We start from the raw sequence: 27,985 nt of genomic DNA on the forward strand, positions 1-27,985 counted from the left end.
GGGCACAAAACTGGAATGCTGCATAAAAAGCATTGTTTCCATCCAAAGAGTCAGAGAACTAAATTGTCACTTTCTTATAAACTGGCAAAATCGCTCAGAAGAGTAAGAGAAGCCACTGAATATAAGGTTCTATATAATAAATTACTTGTGCCTCAGAGCAAGCAGACAAAATAATAAATGCGGTCATTGCTTTTGTGGACGCCTGCTGCTTGGAACGCAGTCGTGCAAGATAGTTCTGGGAGGCAATTATACAGAAATACTTTGACGGCAGACTATGCTCAAGCATTTCAAAGTGACATTAACATCTCAGATGCTGGGTGTTGGTCCACTGGTTAGTCAGGTTATAACAACCTATAGCGCAAAGTCACATGATTTTTTTTTTTTTTTTTTTTTTTGCTATGCGTGGAGGAATTTATTCAGCAAAAGCATTTCCATCTACAATTATTCGCATGAACTGTTTTTCAAAAACCACCTCAAGCGAACGTATTAACTTTTTTGCAAATTAAGGGATTTTCTTTCGAAATTTGTAATTTCCATCACTCGGTTCTTATGCAATACAGAGCCGGCCCAAGGCATAAGCGAACTAAGTGGCTGCTTAGGGCCACCAGAGGGCCCCCAAGAGTAGTCTACATGAAAATGACCGTTTATTTTATTTTATTTTATAGTCGTGTTATATGTCAATGGACAGTGGTAATTATACAAAAGTGCAACCGCTACAACAAACAAAACTGATAATGGGCGTGTTAGATTTATAGTGTGTGAATAATCCAGCTTTGACAATAACCAGTTGTATTGGCGGCACCGAGGGTCCCCCAAATAAAATTCTGCTTAAGGCCCTATAAAGGCTTGGGCCGGCCCTGATGCAATGCATCAAATTGCGCATTAAAAACAGGGTGATGGAAACATAGCTTTTCTGCATTTTTTTGCATTTTGCACTTTTAAAAATTATGCAGACACTGAATATGAATAGCGAAGGCAATTTTGAGGTCATTGAACACAGTTATGAATGTTTATAGTGCAGTAAACATTGGAATGTATCCTGGAGGAGCTGGTTTCCTCTTTTTGCTTTGTTTCTTCTATGTACAGTGTGTCTGCCTGATGGAAGAATGGTGGTGATGGTCGACACAGCTGGTGTTTCTCCCCCAGTAAACCCCAATCACACAGCTCTGTTGGATCCTGCCTGTAGACCACTGGAGACTGATAATTCCAGAGCCATATTCAGTTTCTCCATAGACTCATGTGGCACTTTCGCAACAGTAGGATTTGAATATTTTGTCATCCTGTGTATATAGAGAAATCTTGAGTAGTTTCTAGTTTATGCAAGGACTTGTTTTAATATAATAGAGGGCTTGTATCAATATAAGCCTTTAGATCTTTTTCATGGAAGAACTTTTAACTTGACATTATGAATATACTTGGGTTGTAATAGCTGTTTATTCAAAATGATGCTTCCTCTTCTTACCAATTTTTGGGTTTAGGCAGTTATGTATAATATCAAAATAAATATTTAGCTTTTTGACAGTTGTTATTATTATTGATATATCACCTATTTACAGAAATTCCTTCATAATTTATAAATTTATCCATAAAAATCTGTTTTACCTGCAGCATGATGGTGATCAGGTGATTTATAGAAATGAGGTGAGAAACATGCCCCCTTTTCCTCCACACCTGAGACCCCTCAGCCAACCTAAACCACGTTATAGGTAAAACCCCTTTATAATAAAGTAATCATGAACTCATAGTACACAATTTGAGAGATGGATACTGACATCTGCCTAATGTTTGGGAGAAGTCACAGAAAAGTAGTCACAGAGAAGTCACAGTAAATACATACTGAACAACTAGACAGGGCATATGAGAAAGTGTATTTAGTAAACCATTATATGCATTGACTGTGGAGCCCTGACTAATTAGGCTAATAAAACTTTATTTTAATAATTATTGAATTTATTTTAATTCTTTATTGAAGATTGAAATTTAGATATCAGAGAAAAATACTATTTAAGTGTAAGTGGCTCTGATAAAGTATATGTATCTGTATATTCCTCTATTTACATTAGTTAGATTTCTGTATTTCTCTTGGGTTCAGGGTTCCTCTTGGCTGTGTCCATCCGGAAAATGGAAATCGCACTCTTGCCATCTACCTGCCGTCCCATTCTCCCACACTTCTACCTATGAAACGCACACACAAAACAGCCTTGCATTCACACTCAAGGCATCCTGAGGGCAGAGGTGAGGAACAGATCAGACATTGACAAGATACCAATCTTAACAGGTAAACAATCTACTGAGATTGATAATTGTGTGTGAGGATGTCATGCTCTCGACAGGCAATATTTAGTAGTGAAACACAGACATCACAGGGCATGTCACATTTTGGCATCTGCCTCCTTTGCCTGCTAAGTGCTAGATGAACTGACACCAAATTACTGTTGTGTGTAATTGACCCTTTGCCGGGAATTGGACTGACATCCGATCTGAACAAATCTTAATGCTGAATCTAAAATTTTTGTCTGACAAACAAACCAGACAGGAAATTAGATTAACATTGATGGACTTTGAAATTGAAAAATGGTGTGTATTGATGTCTTTCTGTGGTTGTAACAAGATGCCTTCTGATGTACATTCATCTCTTCCTCTTAACTATAGCACGAAATAAACATGATCTAAACTGATCTGCTTGAACTGAGGCTCTACAGCGATCTGTCAGGACACAGATTAAAGAGCCACAATATGGTATTTATTGTTTGAATTAAATTAAAATGTATCAAATCAAATTTCAATTCAAAATTTGAAAGCTGAGACTGTTTTGCACCAAAAGTAACTTGCTCTGTCTTGCCTGTAGGTGCATTGTCAGTATACTCGTTCCTCCGCTATGTATCTTTCACATGAGAGCATGTGTGGTGTGAGTGCACCAAGGCGGGCGGGTTTTTGCGAAGGGTCAATTCGACATGCAACCTTTGCTGTCCGTAACAAAAGATATGGGAAGTTTTTCCCTTCCTATTTGAAAACTGATTAGTCAATTTATGTTTTTATAGTTATTTTGCTATACCATTATTTGGTTGGTTTCGATATATAGATCTCATGCTCCTTTAGTATTTTGTTGTGGGATATTCTATTGTGCTTTCACAATGTAAAAGAGATTACAGGCTGTTGAGATCAATATAAATTTACATACACCCATGCTTAAAGCATTGATTTCTTTATTCACTATACTCTTACAGATCAAAAAATGAACTCATTGCCATTTGGAGGATGACACCCCTAAAGGTAATTGCACATTTAATTATTTCTCAAAAGTATAAACAATCACTATTTACTAAGGTAAATCTACCCCTTTTTAAAAAAAAATAATACACATATTAGTAAACATTGTATTGGTCACCTGTAAAATAGGGTGTTCTACATAGGCATTGATAATAAAAAAACTTTGTGTTCTGCTTTATTCAAGGCGATAGGTCTCAGTAAAGTCAAAGAAGACTGTTTTATCAGCCAACCCAGGCATTATCATTAGGATAAATGTGAGGGGGAAAAAACTAATTGTGTTTTTGTTTCTATGGAGCTGAAGGTGGAGCCTGACCGCACAATAGAAGGGGCTCATCCTGTACGTCACCTCATGACAACAGCAGATCTGTCTAATAAAACATTTCACAATCCAGGCTTCTTTTTGAACATTTCTTAAAAACTTCTTGCTGTTCTTCATATTCTAAAGATAATGATACTAATTAGCCCCAGCTTCCTGCTTCAATAGGAAATGAGTGTTTATGCCAGACAACTTCAGAGTTTCTTTGTTTGTGAGTGACATTCACCCTCACTCCCCCATAGCTTCCTATTGAGGAGTGAGGGTGAATGAGATGGGCAGCAAGTACATCGGAGTCAACTTGGAGTGTTTTGACAGGTTGCTTGTGAGATTTGGTACTTCTCCCTCACGTTCCGCCGTCTCTGGTGATCAGTGGTTACTTCTGATGTATTCTCTGCTGGAAACCAGCCCTTCTTTCCATCAGAGAGACGCATGCCTTCATACCAACCTTGACGAGTGAAATGGGAATCAATTTTAGTTTTAAGAAATGAAATAAAAATATATTGTGATTTTATTTTAACTGTACCTTCACTGGTTTTGCGCAGCACATTGATGACATCATATGGCTCCAAGCTTAGCTCGTCTGCCTGTTTTGCTACATACTGACTGACGCACTGCACTTGAGGACAGTCTGATTGACACATATACACACACAATATAATCTCAGAAGCTTCCTCTAAGTGTTTTTTTTTTTTTTTTAAACACACCCATTTTTTGACAGAGTTTGACAGCCACTGGTCACCATTCACTTTCACTGAATGGAAATCAACAGTTCTGCTAAAGAAGTCTTTTTATGTTACATGGAAAAATTTGAAACATTTGGGCATATATAGTACAATAGCATGAAGGGAAGTAAATGACCAATGATTTCATTTTTGGGAAAGCACAATGATACTGCATTATGTGATGTTTCCCACAGTGCCTGTGAGATTATGAAAGGAAAGCTCACCCCAGTCCTCATAAATCTTCTCCTCCCCAAGGGCTGCTTTAATCGATGGGAAAGCAGCCATCCACCTATGCATGTCTGACCTGGGGAGAGGGTGTTAAAAAGAATGAGAGAGGATGGAATGATAATTTAAAATGTCAGTTATTTCCGTCTTTGACTAGTATGAACAAAACTACTGAGCTACATCTTACTCTGTATTAGCCTTGAGCAAGTGTTCACAGGCGTTCCCCCGATGGTTCTCCAGGAGGGTCAAACAGAAACTGTGATCCAAATGTGGCCCAAGATTGTTTTCTGTGGCCTGTACCTGAACCAGAGACCGATGTGCATGATCGATCACTACAAAGCGGTCTGGACTGCCACTAAGAGGAGAGGGAAGCAAAAAAGGTCACCAGATGAGGCAGAAGATTCACTCAACTCACTAGCATGCCAAGGGTTTTTTTTTTTGTTGTAACCCGAACTTTCCAACTGTAAATGATGTTGATGTCATATGACTATGGGGTAGTTCTTTATAGTCTAACATTAGCTTTTTATGTCTGGTGATGGCATTTAGGCTTAAGATAAGGTGTAAGAATTATAACTTTTTTCCCCCTTTGTTTTGAAGGTTAATCTCAATAACCATATGCCTCTAACCTTTTCTTTGTGGTGAGAATGAGAAGGTCATTGAAGAGGAACATGTACACAGGGGTACATTTGTTACGGATGCTGAAGAGAGACCCTCTTTTACATAGCTCTTGTAGTTCTCCCTGTTTTTCTAGACAGCGTGTTTTAGAAACAATTGGAATTGCCTGTAGAAATCAAGAAACACAAATAGACAAAAACTGAATATTTCTGTTTGCATATTGAAATAATATACACTGATCAGCCTCAATTTTAGCCAATGACAGGTGAAGTTTGATTAAATAGTTCACCCAAAAGTGAACATTATAACTTAATGTGTTAATGCAAACAGAACAATACTTTTTTTAATAGTTATTTTACCCAGCACAAGTTGAGTTACTATATGGCTCCTATATTGATATTTACATTGTCACATTAAATGTCACATTTTAAGGTCAGGGGATTATTACTTATATATATATATGGGTGATTCTCTGAATTGGGTGCCCTTCAAGTCCCCCAAACTTACTTCAAAGATTTTCAATTGAAGGAAATCACAAAATGCATTTTAACGCTGTCAATTAATAGAACCAGGTGCCTTTGCATTATAATGCAACACAATATAATGCCCCCCCCCCCCCCCCCCCCCCCATAAAAATAATGGATCAATCCCTGTGGCATCACATCCAGGCAGTGACATCACACAAGTCTCTTGAAGAACATGCTGCATAGAAAGGCAAGTGTCAGTATCTTTTCTTACCTATATTTCATGTTTTTCACTGTCAGATTAAGATTGTCAGGCTCAACATTTCAACTCTGTTATATGATTAAATGATAGTAAACAACGGTTTAAGAAGAATTAAATAATAGTTTTGCAAAACATTAAAATTTTATGATGTCCTAAATGCCATGTGGTGCTACTGTCTTAGCTAAGCTAACTGTTTTAGCTACTGTTAGCCAAAAACTTCAACCCCGTCACATTTTTTATTATAACAGGGTTGAATCGTTGTGACAGGGTTGAAAGTTTGACACTTCTTAGTAGATTACTCAATTGTAGACTTGTTGTATTGTAATGTGAACTGTCAGAAATAATCAATTATGGTATTTTATGTTCAATATTTTCAGACATCCCAATGGCAAAAACAGCAGCAGAGAGGCAAAGACCGTACAGAGCAAGAAGGGATGCAGACGCAGAGAGAAGGGAAATATATCTCAGGAGTGAGCGTGAAAGGTGGAAAAGGGACACAGAGATAGGGAAAAAGAAAAAAATAAGCAATCTGGGTGACAGAGCTAAACGACATAAGCGAAAGATGTGGAGGGATGCTAAAAAAAGACAGAAGAAGAGGGAAGCTTTGAGGAATAGCGATACCCCTCCACAAAGTCCGGATGATCAAAATGCAGAGCAACCTAGATCTGGGTCCTCAAGGTCAGCTGTAAGGAGTTAATTTAGATTAGATGAAGTTGAGTGTAAATGCAGGTTCTTTTGGCCTGCTCGTGAGGATGTGCTTTGGTATGTTTTTGATGATGTGCTTGAGCTCATCCCACCTCCTAAGCCTGTGACAACACGGCACATGGAAATTCAAAAAGATGTTTGGGCCAGGCTTTCTGAATAAAGAATGAATTAATGGACATCTTACAGTCCTGTTTTCAAAGTTCATGTTAATGTTAAAAACTCACGAATTTAATGTTAAAAACAATGTTAAGCACTGAAAACAAGTTTTAATCAAAATGAGATCCCAGCAAGGCAGTTTTCCATAGCCTATGTTGTTTATAAGGGATTTTTTTTGGACCAAATGGAAAGATCGATTGATGTTAGTGATTAATTAATGCTTAATGCTTTTGATTTAATGTTAAATACTTACTAAAATGTTTGTTTGTTTTTGCCAACTTTAATAAAATAAAATGTTATTGAATGTGATATCATTAATTTTACAGGTAAGAAATCCATACTATATTGAAATAATGATCATCACTTCAACCCTGTTATCATTTTCAACCCCGTTATGCAGAGTTCAACCCTGTTATTTGACAGTTTTTATTAATATTTTCGTGATAAGAAGACAAATTAGGTCAATGTTTGTTTTGCTGTGTGCAGAATTTACAGGAAAGTCTGAAAAAATATGAAAGCCTAATTAAATCCTAATGTTAATGCATATTTTGTGATAAGATGAAGACCAATGTTAGATGCAGTTTTCATGACCTGATTTGGTATTCAAATGGTGAGTATTTAAAAATAAAATTCTACATGCAATAAATGATATCAAACAAGGGACATCTCATTGAAAAGCTTCTACAAAAATTTACTTGAAAATCTTTTTAAATCATATTTAAACAGGGTCCAAGTGGTCTGTGACGGGGTTGAACTCCAAAACAACTTTCAGTAAGAAAAAACACTCAATATCGATTAGAATTTCATGCCTGAGGTGGGAAAATGTATTTTCTTAAAGGTTTGACTAATCCACTATCACATGAAATGATCAGAAATATAACTATTTAAGGTATATAAAAAAAAGGTATGACCCAAAAGGCACCCAATTCAGAGAATCACCCATATATATATATATATATATATATACATACATACAGTGCTGCTGGTCAAGTTTGTGAACCCTTTAGAATTTTCTTTATTTCTGCATAAATATGACCCAGAACATAATCAGATTTTTGCACAAGTCCTGAAAGTAGAAAAAGAGATCCCAATCAAACAAATGAGACAAAAATATTTTCTTTGTCATTTATTTATTCAGGAAAATGATCCAGTATTGCTATATTGATATAATATCTGTGAGTGGCAAAAGTATGTGAATCTCTTGGATTAGCAGTTACTTTAAAGGTGAAATTAGAGTCCATCTGTGCAGAGGTGTTTTCAGTCAGTGCAATCTCTATCAAATGTCAGTATGTGACCTGTTTTATTCAAAGAAGAAGGATCTATCAAAGTCTGATCATGTTTGTGGAAGTGAATCATGTCACAAGCAAAGGAGATTACTGCGGACCTCGAAAAAAGTGTTGATGTTGCTTATCAGGCTAGAAAAGGTTACAAAGCCATCTCTAAAGAGTTTGGACTCCACAAATACACAGTCAGAAAGATTGTGTACAAATGGAGGACATTCAAGACCACTGTTACCTTCCCGAGAAGTGGTCAACCAACGATGATCACTCCAAAGCAGAACCTGTAATAGTCTGCAAGGTTGCAAAAGTTCCCAGGGTAACTTCTAAGCAACTAAAGGCCTTTCTCACATTGGCTAATGTTAATGTTCATGAGCCCACCATCAGGAGAACACTGAGCAACCATGGTGTGCATGACAGAGTTGCAAGAAAAAAGCCACTGTTCTCCAAAAAGAAAATTGCTTGCTCATGTGGACAAGGCAGAGGAATATTGGAGAAAGGTTTAATGGATGGATGAAACCAAAATAGAACTTATTGGTTTAAATAAACTTTATTATTTTTTTTATTTTTATTTTTTTTTTTAAATGAGAAACTACTTTGTTCGGAGAGAAAAGTACACAGTGCATTCCAGCTTAAGAATCTTATCCCATCTGTGAAACGTGGTGGTAGGATCATGGCTTGGTAATACCTGTTTTGCTGCATCTTGGCCAGGACAGCCTGCCATCATTGATGGAACAATGAATTCTGGATTATACCAGCAAATTCTAAAGGAAAACGTCAGGACATCTGTTTAAGAACAGAGTCTCAAGAGAACATGGGTCATGCAGCAAGACAACAACCCCAAGCACACAAGTCATTCTACCAAAGAATGATTAAAGAAGAACAAAGTTAATGTTTTGGAATGGCTGAGTCAAAGTCCAGACCTTAATCCAATTAAAATGTTGTGGAAGGACCTAAGCAAGCAGTTCATAGGAGGAAACTCGCCAACGTCACAGAGTTTAAGTGGTTCTGCATTAAGGAATGGGCTAAAACTCCATGTTGTTCTGCGGGACTGATCAGCATTTACAAGAAACTTTACTTTCAGTTACTGCAGCAAAAGATACTGAAAGCAAAAATTCACATACTTTTTCTCAATAAATAAATGACAAAGAAAATATTTTTCTCTCACTTGTTTGATTCGGTTCTCTTTGTCTACTTTCAGGACTTATATGAAAATCTGAAGATGGTTTGGGTCATAATTATGCAGAAATACAGAAAATTCTAAAGGGTTCACAAACTTTCAAGCAGCATTGTGTATGTATATATATATATATATATATATATATATATATATATATATATATATATATGTGTGTGTGTGTGTATGGCATTAGGCTGTACCTAAAGTCAAATTTTTTTAGAGTATTTTTCATTTGACTAGTTCAGTAATGCATTTACAGACCTTGAGCTTGTCAAACTCCAGCTTGTTAGAGATCTGAATGAGCTCCTCCATCTGTTTCATCTGCCCCACCTGTGTGTTTGCCTGTGTGATTAGCTAAAATTAAGAATGACGACAAGTGAAAATCAAGGCTGGATATGAATGACAGCATAAACGCAAATGGAGATATTTCACATTTGTGAATCATATTTGAAAAAGGTGGGGTAGATTTTGTGTTAATACAGGGACGTCAATAGGCATTATGTGAAGCTGTTATGAAATCACCAACATGACACACATGAACATTAAAAAAAAAGTCAACTTGAAGTCAACTATACCAGGGCAATACAACTCATATCAGAATGAAGACAAATTTAAGGAATGAAATTTGGGGAGTTGGGGGCAATCTGACAATCTTTTAATATTCTTTTATTCTTTGACTGCTTATTAATATTTGAAAATCTTTTTTCTGCAAAAAATGTAAGATCCTTGCAGAAAATATCAAATAATTTTACCTTTTATAGACAATGATAGTTTGAGTTGTAAAAATGTATGAATTAATATTTGTTAAACATTTAATGATACTGAAAATATTTTAAAAGGATTTTGACAACTGATTCTTAAGACATGGGACAAAACGTGTCCAGTAATTGTAACTGCTATTATGTCCAGCAATTGTAACTGCTATTAGGTTTAAAAATGAAAATATTTTCAATTGTAAATCTTATGAGAGATTATCAATAGAATGTATTTAACACAATTATCACCTTTAATTGAATTGTATCATTATAATATCAAATCTATGACACTTGTCTTCTCACTACATCTGTAACAGTGTGTCCACAGAGAAGGCTTCAGTCATTCATATGCTATAAAATGGATAAAAATGTTTTAATGATGAAAAGGAGCTTGTTTTATCAAAAGTAACACTTAATAATATCTCGTATAAAATGTTTTCAATGACACGTGTGTTTCATAAGGTTCCAAAGTTGTGTCCTAGATTTTTGTCAAGACTGTCAGACATTCATTAAAATGTAAAAAAAAAATCAGGGTATATCAGGGGCAGCTGTCACTCTAATGAACCCCCTTGCCATAATTCACCTCTGCAAATTACATCAATGTCAGACTATGGTAGTTTTTATATTTTTAGAATATTTTAAATTCTAATGTTAATATTTCCTCTGTCACAACCATGATATGTCAACACCAGCTTCCATTTTCTGAGGAAATTACTTGAAATGTTCAGATAATTTTATTCTCCTGAAGCAGGTTCTATTAGCATCTAGCATAAACAGAGAAAAAAATTGGCCATGAACTCCTTATGTTTTGTGAAAGGAATGACGGAGTTGACATTCATCATGAAGTCATAATTTTTTGTAGTTTTCAAGTCATTTTGAATTATACTAAATATAAAATAGTGTTTAATATTTCTAATAATGTATGAATACTAAATGTAGAGCATACAGGCCTATTGATTTTGTGGATTGATAGTCATCACTTCTATCGAGGTAGGGTGGAGGGAACATAAGATTCAGGGAGCATACAGTAAGGCTGAGGGAACACAAACTCTGTCAGGTCTATGTCGCCTCCGTCAGAAGAATATTGTGATAATATTATATTTGTTGAGGAATTGTTGGTCACATGTGAAAATGTAATCTGTCTGCTATAAGAATGTGTTTTGAAATGTTAAAAACATCTTGATTGCTTGACTGCAAAATAAGTGATGGCAAGGTAAAAAGGACATTTTAATAAAAAAGAGAAAAGTTGGGAGGTTGTATCAAAGCATAGCTCAGTAGCTTGGTACATGTAAGATACAAAAATGTAGTTTCATTTGTCTGAGTACAAGGTTTTATTTTTATCCATTTTGCACCCTGTTTTGTCCCACTTCTCAAGAATCAGTGATGTACACACTCCCATGTTTTCATTGTGTATGTAATTTTGTTATTACCCCTCAAGGTTTTCAAAACCAGATGAAACTAACATGAATACAAAGAGTACATTTTTAAGAGCTTGGTGTATATGTTTTAAACTACGTTTTTAAAAGATTTTTCTTTATTTTTATGTCACTGACCCATTGTAAAACAGATTTGAATGTGAATCCCAATCAGATTTTGGATTTAGAACATATTTATATTCAATGTAATATCACATGAGCAAAAGTACTTGTTTTGCTTGTGTACTTGTTGCCAGGGATGGGCAGTATTTCAAATACATGTATTTAAAATACGTATTTGAAATACAAAATACTATTTTGTATTTAAATACCTTTTAATCTTAGTATTTTTGTATTTTCAAAATACATAAAAAACTTTTTGCCAATCGACCTCTTTATTAGACTGCTGATACTGTATCAGAAGTCCTGATTAGAAGCATGTCGCATTCAAGTGCTTTGCTGTTGGAAAGAATAGGAATCGTGGAGGACGCCAGGTTTCCTGGGAAAATCTTATTAAAGTCAAAATCGTAGATATTTAAGATATTTAATTTTGAATAAAATGTTGCATCCCATTTGTTGACAGCTATATCACATGCGTACCGCACCCAACCCACCTCTTCAAGCGGGCCAGGGCATGGTTAAATGAACCACACTGGACACGGTACAGAGCAGTCACACTTGTGAAATCAACTGGAATTTGGGGGTCAATCGTGCTCAAGCACGGATCAGATCCCCTACTGTGAGTACATCCTAAATCTAAGTGAACAGAAGATAGCACACCACAACTATAACCATAACAGCAGAAAAAATGATGAATGATAAAAACATTGACAGCCAATCAGAATAATTTCTGATTTAAAGAGCTTGAGCATATGAAGTGAAAGATGACACAACTGCATTGTATACTTAGAATACACTAATATAGTTATCTTTATAATTATCGTTCTTGGTGTAAACAGGCCTTAATAGTGTTACTTCACTGGATGGCCAATTTCAAATGTATTTTGTGTATTTTCAAAATACAAAATACTGTATTTGTATTTAAATGCATTTTCCCACACATTATTTTGTATTTTTATTTTAAATACATTTTGATGTATTTGCGCCCATCTCTGCTTGTTGCCCACAGGAGCTCACAGTTGTGCTGGTATTTAATACAAAAGCACAATTGTGAGTGTGATATCACTTTAAAACAGTTAATACTGATATTTCAGACAGAAGCAGCTAAAGAAGTAAATTCTAATTAGCAAACACTAAAATGTTTTACTGCTGTTATACTAAACATCACTCAAGGATCAATGCTGATTTTCTTAATTCTACCTTGGACACTGAAGCCAGGGCCTTGGAAGCTGTTTCCTCGTCTTTAGTGCCCGTTGCAGTCCGCTTTTGTATATTCTACAAAAGGTTGAAATTAATCCAATTACTATTGTCTTATCATTTCACATTTACTGGAAAAATTAGAGGAACACGTATTTTTGGAGAACATTAGCAGTGTGTATCTCACCTGTATAAGGATTTTGATGCGGGTGATTCGTTGGAAAGGCAGAAGCATAAAGGATGTGAAGGGCAAACGTTTACAGAGTGGAGATGACTCTAGCCGCCTCATCACAAGAGAAAAATCTCTGTTACTCCCCCTGCCAGGACCACACATACACATAAGCCACATGCTCTACAACACTGTTTAATTATCACTAATATACAGTTGTGGTCAGAATTATTGAAACCCTTGGTAAATATGATCAAAGAAGACTGTGAAAATTAACCTGCTTTGTTAATCCTTTTGATCTTTTATTTAAAAAATTCACAAAAACCTAACCTTTCATTGGATAATAAGAATTTAAAATGGGGGGAAATATCATTATGAAATAAATGTTTTTCTCTGATACACATTGGTCACAATTAACGACACCTTTTTATTCAATACTTTTTGAAACCTCCATTTGTCAGTTTAACAGCTCTAAATCTTCTCCTATAATGCCTGATGAGGTTAGAGAACACCTGACAAGAGATCAGAGACCATTCCTTCATCCAGAATCACTCCAGATCCTTTAGATTCACAGCTTCTTCTCTTCAGTTCACCTCACTCATTTTCTACAGGGTTCAGGTCAGAGGACTGGAATGGCCAGCAGAAGCTTGGTTGTGTGCTCAGTGACCCATTTTTGTGTTGTTTTTGAGGTTTGTGTTTGGATTATTGTACGGTTGGAAGATCCAAACATGGCCCATTATAAGATTTCTAATAGAATCAGTCACTTATTGATTTTTTTATCTGTTGGTATTTGATAGAATCCATGATGCCATGTGTCTGAACAAGATGTCCAGGACCTCCAGCAGAAATATAGGTCCACAACATCACAAATACAGCAATATATTTCATTGTACACATGGGGTACTTTTTATCCCTGTGTTCACCAAACCCATCTTGAGTGTTTGCTGCTAAAAAGCTCATTTTTTAGTTTCATCTGACCATAGAAGCCAGTCCCATTTGAAGTGCCAGTCCTGTCTGATAACTGAATATGCTGGAGTTTGTTTTTGGATGAGTGAGGAGAATTTTTCTTGAAATCCTCCCAAACAACATGTGGTGATGTAGGGGCTGTTTGACAATTTTTTTTAAGGTTTTCTGACCCCGAGACTCAACTATTTTCTGTAATTCTCCAGCTGTGTTCCTCGGAGAGTCTTTAGCTACTCAAACTCTCCTTCTCACCGTGCATTAGGACGATATAGACACACGTCCTCTTCCAGGCAGTTTCATTACATTTTCTGTTGATTGGAAATTCTTAATTATTGCCCTGATGGTGGAAATGGGGATTTTCACTGCTCTAGCTCTTTTCTTAAAGCCACTTCACTAATTTGTGAAGCTCAATTATCTTTTGCTGCACATCAGAAATATATACTTTGTTTTTTCTCATTGTGATGGATGATTAAGGGAATTTGGGCTTTGTTTTCCCTCCTATTTATATTTCTGTGAAACAGGAAGCCATGGCTGGATAATTTCATGTTCATAATCACCCTAGAGTGCTCAAAATTGTGAATATGAATGGGAGTATACTTCAGAGATATTTTACTCCTAAGAATTTCTAGGGGTGCAATAATTGTGTCCAACGTGTGTTTGAGAAAAACATTTATTTCATAATGATATTTCCCCCCATTTTAAATTCTTATTATCCAATGAAAGGTTAGCTTTTTGTGAATTTTTTAAATAAAAGATCAAAAGGATTAACAAAGCAGGTTAATTTTCACAGTCTTCTTTGATCATATTTACCAAGGGTTTCAATAATTCTGACCACAACTGTATATATATATATATATATATGTCTGTTTTTGGTCATCCTATTCCAAAAGTAAATATATTTTCAAATTTATTTTATGCATTTTTAAAATGTTGTACATTAAAATTATTATTTTTATTTATTTTATTGTAGGTATGGGTAAAAGTCTCACATCAGTCTGCTGTAGGTTTTCTCTTGGTACTGCTGATTTCGGACATAATCAATAAAGACTGAGAAATGGTTCTCTGAGTGCTCATAAATGATGTCACACAAGTCAGATATCACCACACTCTCATCTACTCGTTTTAGCAGATCCCCTATAAACCTGAGAACAACAGAGATGTGCATTCATGCCTGTGGGGTAGTACTTTTTTGGCTGAGAGTAAATAAATGATAACAGAATGGTCATTTCTTTTATGTGTCATGCTCTTGAGCTTGTCTCTCTTTCTCACCTCTTGCTGACTTCATAGACCTGCAAGAGGTTGGAGAAGAGGGCCCTCCTATCATGAATGACCAGAGTCTCATTGAGTTCCCTTGACCCCAGGAAATGATCCTTCAGAACACGCAGGGAGCGCAGGTAGGAGGCCTCAGAAGTGAGCACCTCAAACATGCTCTAAAAACACATGAAAAGTTTCAAATAAAAATATGTAATAAAGCTGAATTTGGCAAAGAAAAATGTTAAGTTGTAAACTATTACTATTGCCCATTCAAAGTGAAATTAGGTTTTTGAGCCAAGTGGATTTTGAATGCAGCTTCCAAAAGACAAAAAATAGCCGAAGAATATTTTCTATATTTGATACAATCACACTGGCGTAATTAGATCATTAAGTGCGTCATATCATCAGCTGCTAAATTCAAATCTGCATTCGCTGGCTGGCGCTGAGCCAGATACAGTTGCGTTTTTACAGCGCTGCATTATAACCAATCACATACGATTCTGTTGAGCTTATGAATGCAATGGCCAGTCAGAGGTGTTCAGATGAGTCATCGCTAAAATGCCTGTGTTTTCTTCACTTGCTAGCTGACTGAATACCTCTTTCTGAAGAATTCTCTCGTTAGAAACAACAAAGTGCAGATGTGTGTATGAATCCGTAAGATATTAATGGGAGATTTTGAGTGCTTGAACTCTAGACTGTCAGTGAAAATATTCTTTGATAATGTAAATATTTTTTGCTCTCTTTCTGGATAATGAAAGTGTTATGATAAGTAGCTTAACTTACAATGTTTTTAATATTCACAATAAATATAAAGTCAGTCGTATTAAAAATGTTATGGCATGACACCCATATCTTTTACTTAAGTAAACAGAAAGGTTTATATGCATAGTTAATAGACTACATTATTAGGCTACTTTGACCATCATAATCTAGGAGGCAATCGAGATATTTCATGATATAGTTCATGTGTTTGGGAATGTTTTGAATAAAAAGGAAAAAATTTATAAAACATAAGTGCTATTGTGGCTGCTGTATGTCACATGACACCCCCCCCCCCCCCTCGTGCCCCCTCAAAAATAATGAGTACATGACGCCCCTGACTATTACTCTCACCTCTTGTCTCTGTTTTTCAGTGCGAGTGAGTTTATGTAACACTCCACTTTCCTTCACCACTGGTAAATCCTGCCAGAGAGTAATCTCTTCAGGGCCTCTCTTGAATCGGGTGCCAACCACCCCAAGACCTCCGGGACCCTCAAGACCCAGGGTTTCGCTAACACAAGGACTATCAGACTGGATCTGACTGGCTTCTTTCAAGACCTTTGCCTGGTAGATCTGATATAGAGGTTCTGAGGATGACACATTGTTTTCGAGAATGCTTAGTTGAACAGCAAAAGATCCAAAGAAATGTTATTGCACCAAATGTTAATTTAACCCTGCTCCAAAATCTACCTTGAAATTCTAAAATAAAGCCAGAAATAATTGTTAAACTGTTGTTTAACACGTAACACTTTCTATGAAGCCTATATTTATAATACATTATAAGGGTATTTTTAAGGCATTATAATGAATGCATACTGCATTATAAAAAACCTTATAATATGTTATATCATCTTATGAATATTCATAAGAACAGTTTTAATGTATAATATTTACTTATTTGTGGTAATAGCTTTTAAGAGTATGGTGATTTATAACACAGTGTCACATGTTGCATCCACTTAAGTTACAATGGATTATATTTCTCATAGTTATAATAAGTCTCATATCTTGCAATCTTTCTTATGATACTTTACTTAAAGCAATCAAAGACCACTTATAAGTATAGTAATAATAATGATAATAATAATTTTCTTTTTTTCTCAAATAGCCATAAGATCAGATGAATGTGTAATATGACACATTTGTTTTGAACTATTTTTATTGTAATATCAGTTTGATTATTTTGATGGTACCCTTTAGACAGCTGTTGATAAGTAACTCTGCAACTACATGTCAACTAGCAGTCATTGGAGTATTAGTAGTGTGTCTGCTAAATATATGCTGACACTTTATTTTGATGGTTCCCCAACAGACAAACTGACTATAAGTAACTTTGCAAGTACGTCAACATTCAACAGTGAGTTGATGTTTGTTAAATGGATTACAAGTTGGAATTAAATAATCTTTATATTTACTCTATTGCTACAACCATGTCCCTTGACAGAATCCAGGACCAACAAAGATGAGCTGGGCTGAGGACTTCTTGCGGGATGGAGCGTTATGTGGAGGAGTTCCTGAGTGTTTTCCATCTGGTGACCTGGAGTGATCATATGCTTAATGCGTGCTTCCGGATGGGACTGGACAATGATAATTTGTTTTGATTTCTGATGATTGTTATAGACCCGTAACAGACTTTAATTATGTTCTCGATTTAAATTGTTTTGATTTCTTTGTTGAAGTAGATAATGATAACTGTTAAGTCCCAATCCGGAGGCATGTTGGCACTCCAGCTCACCATAAACCAGCACCCTCCACATACCGCTCCAGTGGTCCCGCTCCCTCCATTCCTCCCCTGTTTCCCCGAGGCGCTCCCAGATCCGTTCTAGTCCTCAGCCCAGAAACACCGGCCACTTGATTCTCAAGCCCACTGGCCGCTGCACTCTCAAGCCCAGAAAAACGGGTGCCAGCTCATGTCCCTGGACTCCTGGACCTCTGCCAGAGTTCTCAGCCCTTATCCTCTCTCCAGAGTCTGCTCCAGGATGCTCTCCTGAGTCTGCTCCAGTGTCGGCTCCAGGCCCTGAGTCCGAGTCGAGAGATGGCTCGATCCCCTAACCAGAGTCGAGATGGCTCTAGCCCCTGACCAAAGTCGAGGGAGAGCTGCCGTTCCCAAGTTCAGCCCAGAAAGGGTTCCTGTTACTGTGTCCAGTCCAGAAAGGGTTTCTGTACCCGAATCAAGCCCAGAAAGGGGTTCTGTTCCCGAATCAAGCCCAGAGAGGGCTACTGTTCCCCCGTTTGGCCCAGGGAGGGCCACAGATGCCAAGTCCAGCCCTCCTTTGTCTCCTGAGTCTCTTTTGTCTCCACTGGTCCTGTCCAGCCATCCTTTGTCTCCGCTTGTCCCGTCCTGCCCTTCATCATCTTCTGAATCTCCTTTGTCTCCACTGGTCCCAGCCAGCTGAGCTCCTCCAGTGCCCGCTCCTCTAGAGTGCCCCCTGATTTCCCCCAGGAAAATGGGGGGGGGTAAATGCCATATGCTGGCTGAGCTAGCAATCTAGGTAAGACCACGGAGGCCCATCCGCCATGGCCCCTTGAACTCCCTGATCCGCTATGGCTTTCTGAACTGTCTGCTCTGCCATGGCCCCCTGAGCTGCCAGCTCCACCATGGCTTCCTGGACTGTCTGCTCCACCATGATCCCTTGAACTCCCTGATCCACCATGGTTCCCTGATCCACCATGACTCCCTGAACTGTCTGATCCGCCCTGGAGGCCCTCCTTGTCTCCGCCCTGTTCCTGCCCTGCACCAGACAAATTTTTTTTTGGGGGGGTGGGGGGGTGGGGGGGCATATGCCCGTGGCTGAGCTTGCAATCTGGACAAGTCCACGGAGGCCCATTGGGCATGGGCCCCCTGAACTGTCTGCTCCACCATGGCCCCCTGAGCTGCCAGCTCCGCCATGGCTTCCTGAACTGTCTGCTCTGCCATGGTCCCTTGAACTCCCTGATCCACCATGGCTCCCTGAACTGTCTGATCTACCCTGGAGGCCTTCCTTGTCTACGCCCTGTTCCTGCCCTGCACCAGCCTCCAGGTCGCCGGCCCCTACCCCTTCCTGGTGTAATAGTTACACCGAGCATAGAGCATGTTCCTGTTTGCCCTTATTTGGTTTGGTTAATCACTTATTAATCACCTTCATTGACTGATTCAAGATGGCGGCGCGGTCAGACGCAGCGGCTGCTCCGGGTCCCAAAGACGGTACTTTTATGTCTTTTAATGTCGTCTATTCATCTCCAAATAGTGTAAAATTACCGCTAACTCACAAGGAAATCACTCCAAAACACATATATGATTGCCAAAACCTTTTGGATATCGGCAATGCGTACAAAAACCAACTCTCGCCGGCGGCTACTGAGAAGCTACGAGGCCTTTGTTTACTGCTGGAGCCGGACCTCGAGGCTGCGGCCTCGCCTACTGACGCTACCCACACAAGGCAGCATCGCAAGCGGTGTGAGAGAGGATGGAAGCGCGGTAAGCGCAGAGGTCTATGAGCTAGGCTAAGGGCTAACCCCACAAGACCAGCTCTTCCAACACTCATGCTCTCAAACGTTCGCTCTCTGGAAAACAAACTGGACTTAATTCAACTCAGTCGGTCTACACAGCATGAGGCAAGGGATTGTTGTGTGTTTGTTTTCACTGAAACATGGCTAAACGACAACATCCCGGACTCCGCCATTCAGCAGCATGGGCTAACCAGCTACTGAGCGGATAGAGATTCATCACTATCTGGTAAGACCCGCGGAGGTGGCTTGTGTGTGTATATCAACAAAGACTGGTGTAACAATGCTGCGGTATTATCAAAATACTGTTCATCGCTGGTGGAGTTTGTGAAGTGTCGTCCGTTCTATCTGCTGCGGGAGTTCACGGCCATTGTTATTGTCGCGGTTTACATTCCCCCCGTGTGCAAACGCTAAAGACGCGCTTCGTGAACTGTATAGCGCCATCAGTGAACAACAAACAAATAACCCCAACGGCTTTTTCATCATAGCCGGTGACTTCAACCCCGCAAACTTAGACAGTTTTGCCAAAGTTCTACCAACATGTGAACTTTGCAACAAGGGGAAACAACACACTGGACTTTGTTTACACAACAGTAAAGAACACTTACAAGGCTGTACCCCGCCCCCACCTCGGGCACTCAGACCACATCTCTGTTATGCTAATCCCAGCATACAGACCACTTCTCAAACTTGCCAAACAGGTTCAAAAACTCATCACAATTTGGCCAAATGATGCTACCTCAACACTACAGGACTGCTTTCAGTGCACAGACTGGAACATGTTTAAAGAGGCAGCCACCTACAACAACCACACAGACCTGCATGAGTACACTGAAACTGTGACTGCTTACATCAAAAAGTGCAGTGATGAAGTGACAGTCACCAAGACCATCACCACACATGCAAACCAGAAGCCATGGATGACAGCAGAGGTTTGTGGGCTGCTAAAGACCATAGATGAAGCATTCAGATCATGAGATAAAGCAGCCCTCAAAATAGCAAGAGCCAATCTGTCCTGTGGCATTAAAAATGCAAAAACGGTCATATGCTAAAAAAATCAACAATCACTTCACAGACAGCAGAGACACACAGAGCCTGTGGCAAGCCATTCAGACCATCACTGACTACAAGCCCCCGCCACAGGCCTGTGATGGTGACACATCCCTCCCCGATGCACAACCACTTTTATTCACGGTTTGAAATTCAGAATGCCACACCTGCACAAAAACTGCCCACACCTCCCAACGACCGGGCGCTCTGTCTGTCTCCAGCCGACGTAAGGAAGACCCTATCTAGGATTAACCCACGCAAGGCTGCGGGTCCTGACAACATACCTGGCCGTGTTCTGAGAGACTGTGCTGCACAGCTGACAGATGTGCTTACAGATATCTTCAACACCTCGCTGAGCCAGGCAGTCGTCCCCACATGTCTCAAATCCACAACAATCATACCGGTACCAAAGAAATCACCTGTGTCCTGTCTAAATGACTACCATCCCATAGCACTGACTCCAATCATGATGAAGTGCTTTGAGAGGTTAGTCATGCACAACATCAAAACCAACCTCTCCAACACACTCGACCCGCTCCAGTTTGCATACCGTCCAAACCGCTCTACAGATGATGCAATTTCCTCCACCCTCCACCTGGTCTATAGAAAATAAAGACTCCTATGTTAGAATGCTGTTCATTGACTTCAGCTCGGCATTCAACACAATAATCCCACAACAGCTCATAAATAAACTAAACCTGCTGGGCCTTAACAATTCCCTTTGTAATTGGATCCTGGACTTTCTAACCCGGAAGACCTCAGTCAGTCCCTGTCGGCCACAACTCCTCGAGCACTACCACACTGAGCACAGGTGCCCCACAAGGTTGTGTGCTCAGCCCACTGCTCTTCACGCTGCTGACCCACAACTGCACTGCCAAGTTCAGCTCCAACCACATCATCAAGTTTGCTGATGACACAACAGTGGTAGGTCTCATCAGCAACAACGATGAAACACACTACAGAGAGGAAGTGGCACAGCTGGCTGAATGGTGTGGCACTAACAATCTGCCCCTCAATGTGGGGAAGACAAAGGAGGTTGTGATGGACTTCAGGAGAAAATCCGTTGACCACCCCCCACTGACCATCGACAGCTCGACTGTGGAGAGAGTCAGCAGCACTCAATTCCTGGGGGTGCACATTGCAGAGGATCTCACCTGGACCACCAACACCATGTCACTCTCCAAAACCAACAGCATCGTGAAGGACTCCAACCATCCCTCCCACAGTCTCTTCCAGCTCCTACCATCAGGAAGACGGTACCGGAGCATCAGAGCCCGCTCCGCCAGACTGCTCAACAGCTTTTTCCCCCAGGCTGTGAGAGCCCTGAACTCAAACCACCCCGCCCCCCTCTGAAGCCCCATGCAAACCCCCTACCTCCTGAAACATGGACCACCCCCCACCCCAAACCTTACCACACCAAAGAAAAAACTGTATGGAACTTTTTTGTGCAATTCGAAGTGTGCTACACACAGGTGAGTGGGCCTGTACAAACCACCTGTAGTAACACACTCTCCTCTATGTGGACTAGACACTTTTCACACACTGCTGCGTGTACACAATCCCACAAAGACTCAGCAATATATGTATGTTTACATGCTCATGCATTACAAATCATCCTGCACTGTTCCCCAACCAGCTGCTTGACTCAAAATGTTTCTCTTTGCACATGTACAGTATTTATGTGAAGCATTCGTATAGTTTGTATTTTTTATCTTTTATTTTTTTTAGTTTGTATAGGGGTAAATATTTATATATAGTATACTTATAGTTAAAATCTGTCAGAAGGTTAGTTGTGTATAGGTTTATAGTGTTTTTTACTTCATTGTTGTATGTCTGTACAATTTCGTTCCACTGTAAGTCCCCACATGTAGCGGAATGACAATAATGCTCAACTTGACTTGACTTGACTTCGTTGTGCTCACCTGTGTTGTACAAATCATCTCGTTAGTTCCCTTTGTTTGGTTCTGTCTTATAAGTCCTCAGTTCTCCCTTAGTATTTGTCCTGTATTGATGTTTATGAAATGGATTACAAGTTGGAATTAAAGAATCTTTACGTTTACTCCTTTTTCGTGCACTATTGCTACAAACACGTCCCATGACAGATATAACATAAGGTTGTTGTTGTTGTTTTTTTTATAATGCATTCATTATATTGCCTCAGGAATACCCTTGTAATGTATTAAAAATATGGGCTTCATAGAAAGTTTTACCAAATTTTCCTCTGAGTATTATACATTCACTTAATTATCTCACCATAGTCACTGTTTGGCTCCCAGTCACTGGAGATTCTCCGTGGGCTTCCTGTTTTGTCACACAGCCTGTAAGAAACCCACAACAGCTTAACTTGGCCACAAATTACTGGGCTAAAGCGAATATCTATCACAGATAAGGTCTAATGAAAAGACTGTTTTTTTTTTTTTTGTTTTGTTTTTTTTATGTCATTGGACAGGTAGGGAAAAAAAACTCTGGATATGTTGGGAGACAAAAAAGGGCATTCTCACCACTTCATATTTTTGTTTTGACCACCCGTTCCGGCTAGAAGTGAGTTAAAAATAAAACCTCTCTTTTTCAAATCCTTAAAAGTTGGTTTGTCAGTTTTTTTCACTTCAGGGAAAGAGGTTGTGTAAATTAAATTCTTAAGGTCATTGCACACTGAGTCCGAAACTTTCGCATGCGTTTTTCCGGGGTTTTTTTTGTTTGTTTTGTTTTTCGTATTCCCCATCCTTTTCCATCAAAATGCATGGTACGTTTTTTTTGGACGGACGAGGCAGTTTCAGAGGCAGTGTGCAAACTTGATTGACACAACATGAGGTCGTATTTATTTTTTAACGTGCAAAAACTGTTTGGACTCCAAAAACATTTTGGACTCCGTGTGCAATGACCTTTAGCCTACTACTTTAAATATGTTGAAATACAGTATGAAGGAAGCAGAATAAAAAGTTGTGGGGGTCATAAAAGTATGCATTCATTTTACATTTAAGTACATTTCAGTAACCACAAATGTTAGTTTGCAAATTGCACTAAAAAACGGTCCTGATCATGTGAGGGCGTAACTATAACTACAGACTGTCTCACTTCCCATTAGGAAAGATGTATTTGAGCATACATACATAAAAGATAAGTAGTCATTTAATTACAGATTTTCACACAATATCAAAAATCTTTAGTGTTTTCCTTACAATGTCTTTAAGGTACTCAAAAAATCATTGGCTAATTTGTGCACTTTTTAAGAACAACTTTTTGATGCTGTAAACTTACGCTTCCACGTCAATAGACTCCCAGTCTTCAATATCACCATTCTCATAGCTCTTACCTAGAAAACAAACATGAAGCTTTTCAAAAAATCTAGACATGTGTTTCTAAATAAAGTATTTCAAAGCAGATATTTTAAATATATACTCATAACTGATAGTGTACCTTGATGCTCACAATGATTTTGGTAAGTAGTACATGTTCCTGGATCAACATTATAGGGTATGGTCAGAACTGGGGCTGAGGTTAGGAGCTTAGTGTTTGGGTTTAGGACTATGTTTATTTGAAACTGTTTTTTTTATATAAGAATGTTGTTTTAGGATCACATTTATCCAAGACATTGATCCAAGAAGATGCTTGGCAAAATCTCTGCCTCTTTTTTTTAAAAGAGCATAGTTAAAATATAGTCATGCACAATTTATTTTTCTCTCTGATGAAACAGCTTTGTGTAATGTACTTTAGTAAAAAGCAGTCTTTGGAAAGTCTTCTGCACTCACCTGATGGATTTGGCATGGATATGGGGCGAGATGATTTTCCATTCTCACTGCTGTTAGTGTTTCTGATTGGTGGGCCGCCGCCTCGAAGAGAGACTACACATGCCAGCGCTGGGTGGGAAGACCGTTTCTTTGTCTTTTGGTGGGACCGAGAATGTAGAGGTGGTCGTGGGGGAGGTCGAGGGGGGACAGCTGGAGGGGTAACTTTATTTTTATTTGATGGCAAAATATCCAAATATATATGAGCATCGGTGTGCTCCAGCTGTGCATATTGTTGGGAATTTTGATACTCAGATGACTGATAAGTCCTTGGTGGTAAAGGGGGTTTTGAATGGCTTTGAAATGACTCATTGGCATATGCAAATCCATTTCCTGCTAATTTGTGAGGGCTGTGGTGAAGCAGAAAGCTTTGGCAATTTATACATGGAGGCAATGCTTGGGGTTTTGAATTGGGAGATGGGCTGTACGGTGGCCAACTGACTTCATTGCTGGTTAAGTGTAAATCATCCTGATTACTCTGACCTTCTCTGTTTCGATGTATGTGATTCTTTTCAGTTGCAGTATCCATGTCATTTTTCTTCTCGTGTAGAGGTACCCAGACTAGTTTCATACCAGGCCTTTGAAGATGGCAGAGGCAATGACAGTGTTTCTCCTCTGAGTGGGTAGGTGGCGCAGTTGAGCCCTGATGATTCTCTATGGTGCCACTCACATTATTCACCTCACTGCCATCAGGAGCTAAGGGAAAGAAGGGTAGTCAGGTGCATTATTAAGCTTATCAACAGGCTCAGACAGAATCTACTTTTTTCCTCCCAACATTTTATTTTTTTGTGCTGGTAAAATGGTATAGTGTGTTAAACAGAGCTGAGAGTTCTGCATCCTTTTTGGTAGGTGAGAACATAATCTGATTAGCCAAAATATTTAATAACTGACTATGGAAAGGGACAGGGGTTTGTGATCAGTTGCCTTCTACAATGCTCAAAGCCAGTGGCCCTGTGGATTTCACTTTAAGACTCACATTTAACATTGGACATCAAGTTGCAACCCAACAAAAATGTTATGTTGTACAAAAGCAAACAAAATTAAAATATCTCTTGAATTTCAATGGTTTCATGCTCTCAGCAGCCAATTCACTGCACTTAACATGTTTATCCTGCTTGCAAGGCAAGGCAATGCAAGGCAAGTTTATTTATATAGCACATTTCATACACAGTGGTAATTCAAAGTGCTTTACGTAAAAGAGAGTGAAATAGTCATTAAAAATAATAATCACAGCAATAAAAACAAGGAATTAAAAATAATAAAAATAAGGAATTAAAAAATGATATATAAATTGATTTAAAATTCATTTAAAACAGTTAGAAATAGAAAATAATTATACATAAAATAGAGTGCAGTCAGTTTGGACATAGCACAGTGCTCATTCAACAAATGCGCAACTAAACAGATGAGTTTTGAGTCTTGATTTAAATGTGGCTAATCTTTTAGCATATCTGATCTCTTCTGGAAGCTGGTTCCAACTGCGGGTGGCATAATAGCTAAAAGCGGACTCTTAGTATTTCTAACTGACTCGATCCTAATGATCTGAGTGGTCTGTTAGGTTTATATTCAGTGAGCATATCAGCAATATATTTAGGTCCTAGGCCATTGAATGACTTATAAACGAGTAAAAGTACTTTAAAATCAATCCTAAATGTAACTGGAAGCCAGTGTAAGGACCTGAGGACTGGTGTGATATGCTCAGATTTTCTGGTTCTAGTTAGAATCCTGGCAGCAGCATATTGGATGAGCTGAAGCTGTCTAATGGTCTTCTTTGGAAGGCTGGTGAGGAGACCATTACAATAATACACCCTGCTGGTGATAAAGGCATGAACAAGTTTTGACTGGAAACAAAACATCTAATGCTTGCAATGTTTTTGAGATGATAGTATGCTGATTTAGTTACTGCTTTGACATGACTACTAAAACTAAGGTCTGTCTCCAGAATCACCCTAAGATTTTTGACTTGATTTTTGCAAGTTGCAAGGAAATCTGCATTTGGGTCAATGACAAACACAAGGTTTTTGAAATAAAGAAAGTAAAAATCTTTTGAAAATCTAAAAACATTTTACAAGCAAATCCTGCACTTTTTGTATTTATATTGGTTTTATATGGTTTTAATTTAATGGCTCTAAACCAGGGGCGTAGCAGCCATTTTAAATGTGGTGGTGTGTGTGTGTGTGTGTGTGTGTGTGTGTGGGGGGGGGGGGGGGGGGGGGGGGGTGGGGGGGGGGGGCAGCTGTCAGGTGATGTGACCCTCAAAGGCAAAGAAGTTATGTACAGAGTAAGTACATTAGAGCACCCTGGTTGCAATTTTGGGAAAATGTCATGATAGCTTACAGGAACCTATTTTGTGATATCATACTCAAATTTGAAAAATAACTTCAGGACTTGGGACTTTGAGACCACTGTGGACATCTATATTTTCTGATGAAATAAAATATACTTTTTTTATTTTACAGTAGGTTAAATCATGGAAGTGTCCACAAAGCAGCAGCCCCCCACCCACCCCCCGCTACGCCCCTGCTCTATCATGTGATATCTACATTACATAAACCTACATCAAGTAATAGCAAAAACAATAACTGAGAACCACTGTTTTCAGCATCATTTCATATTTAGGCATATACATATGTTAGAAACAGATTCCAAAACTTTCACTACCTGATCGACTCACATCCACATCATCTACTGCCAGTTGAAGATTTCTTTCCCCCAGCATCTGTCCACTCTTCCCAAGTCTTGAAAATGAAGATATATCCTCTGCTTGGTCCTTTGCCCTGGGTGGACATGACAATCTAGTTCCAGCTACCACAGACCTTCCATCTTGGCTCATATTTTTAGAGTATCTTCTCACTTTACTGTTGTAGTTTACTGCCGCTTGCTTGCCTGTTCCTTGTTCAAAGTTACGCAAAGCATGAGCCACCCTGCTAGAGGAACCAAAGTGGCTTGACTGGTGTGAGGCATTAAGGTTTGGTTTTGGTGGAATGGTAGGTTTTCCATTGGATGTGTTACAGATTGACTTATCCATTATTTGATGCTCCAAAATAAATTTAATGTCCAAGTGAGAAAGATTTACACATCAAAATCCAGAGACACATGGATGCACAGATATTCAAGTGCAAAACGTAGCCACTGATGCAGAACAATCCCTGTTTGTGCTGATTTCATAATCAACAAATTAGTGTCTTCTTGGTCAGTGAAGCCTGTGTTGTCACATTTTGTTCTCTTGTCATATCAATATTTAAAAAAAAACAAACAAAACAAAAAAAAAAACAAGAAAAGAAGCTCATTTACCTTTCATTGAGCATTCAGAGCTGCCATAATCAATGTGTAAATAAATAATTTCCCTCCTCCTGTGTGTTATCCTTGTGAGCAAAATTGTTATGAGTGTTGTTAATAAATGTCACTAATGATGGTTACTTCTCCTTTCAGATCTTGTCCTCTGTTCCCTCACATGGCTTAAGAGGGAAGTAGGTCAGCACACCAAATGGACTGTTGAATATTCAGTGACATACTGTAGATGCTGGACATAAGATAATGCAGTGTTACTTTGATTAGAAAGATTATTTGATTATCTGTATGATCCAAAATCTATTTAGCTAATTTCTATAAGCATTGTAACACATAACGAAGTTACCTGCAGAGGTTTTTAGATGATGTTACTTGTATTATATTATATTATATTATATACATATTGTTGAGTTATACAAAGACTGCTGTGGGAACTGAATACCACAAAAATGCATGAATTACCATGTCTCGCTTTAGCTTTAAGCAACTGAAAACCTCCAGTTCAACATTTCAGCAAGGCAGCTGATTCCAGACTTACCATAAAAGCAC

The 27,985-nt window shown here is 38.6% G+C and overlaps 1 protein-coding gene and 1 long non-coding RNA gene across 4 annotated transcripts in view; one reads left to right on the forward strand and one right to left on the reverse strand.

Annotated features, from left to right (window-relative positions):
• The window catches only part of LOC306870868, a 1,223,475-nt gene that overhangs the window by 29,029 nt on the left and 1,166,461 nt on the right, over positions 1-27,985 (forward strand). The gene's annotated exons all lie outside the window — the stretch shown is intronic.
• On the reverse strand, positions 3,190-27,589 carry arhgef15a (Rho guanine nucleotide exchange factor (GEF) 15). 2 transcript variants are annotated; one of them, XM_079419782.1, is made up of 15 exons: positions 26,807-27,589; positions 24,110-24,841; positions 23,619-23,673; positions 22,614-22,678; positions 16,179-16,411; positions 15,081-15,241; positions 14,801-14,953; positions 12,867-12,996; positions 12,683-12,757; positions 9,454-9,546; positions 5,160-5,314; positions 4,721-4,888; positions 4,533-4,612; positions 4,110-4,197; positions 3,190-4,031 (listed from the first exon to the last, which is right to left on the reverse strand). In XM_079419782.1, the coding sequence occupies exons 1-14, from the start codon at positions 27,171-27,173 to the stop codon at positions 4,142-4,144; spliced, it is 2,523 nt and encodes an 840-aa protein (XP_079275908.1). In that variant the 5' UTR covers positions 27,174-27,589; the 3' UTR covers positions 3,190-4,031; positions 4,110-4,141. The 2 variants fall into 2 exon arrangements, with proteins under 2 accessions (XP_079275908.1, XP_079275907.1); XM_079419781.1 differs by having other exon boundaries at positions 4,110-4,214.

The sequence above is a fragment of the Barbus barbus genome, assembly GCF_936440315.1.
Source record: "Barbus barbus genome assembly, chromosome: 6".
NCBI lineage: Eukaryota > Metazoa > Chordata > Actinopteri > Cypriniformes > Cyprinidae > Barbus > Barbus barbus.

Excerpts from the sequence above, each read along its gene's own strand:
- arhgef15a (XM_079419781.1), bottom strand. The coding sequence starts at position 27,173 with ATGGATAAGTCAATCTGTAACACATCCAATGGAAAACCTACCATTCCA. Across the intron at positions 12,758-12,866 it reads GCATCAAAATCCTTATACAG|AATATACAAAAGCGGACTGC; the intron begins GTGAGATACACA and ends AACCTTTTGTAG. Across the intron at positions 4,032-4,109 it reads GCTGCGCAAAACCAGTGAAG|GTTGGTATGAAGGCATGCGT; the intron begins GTACAGTTAAAA and ends TCACTCGTCAAG.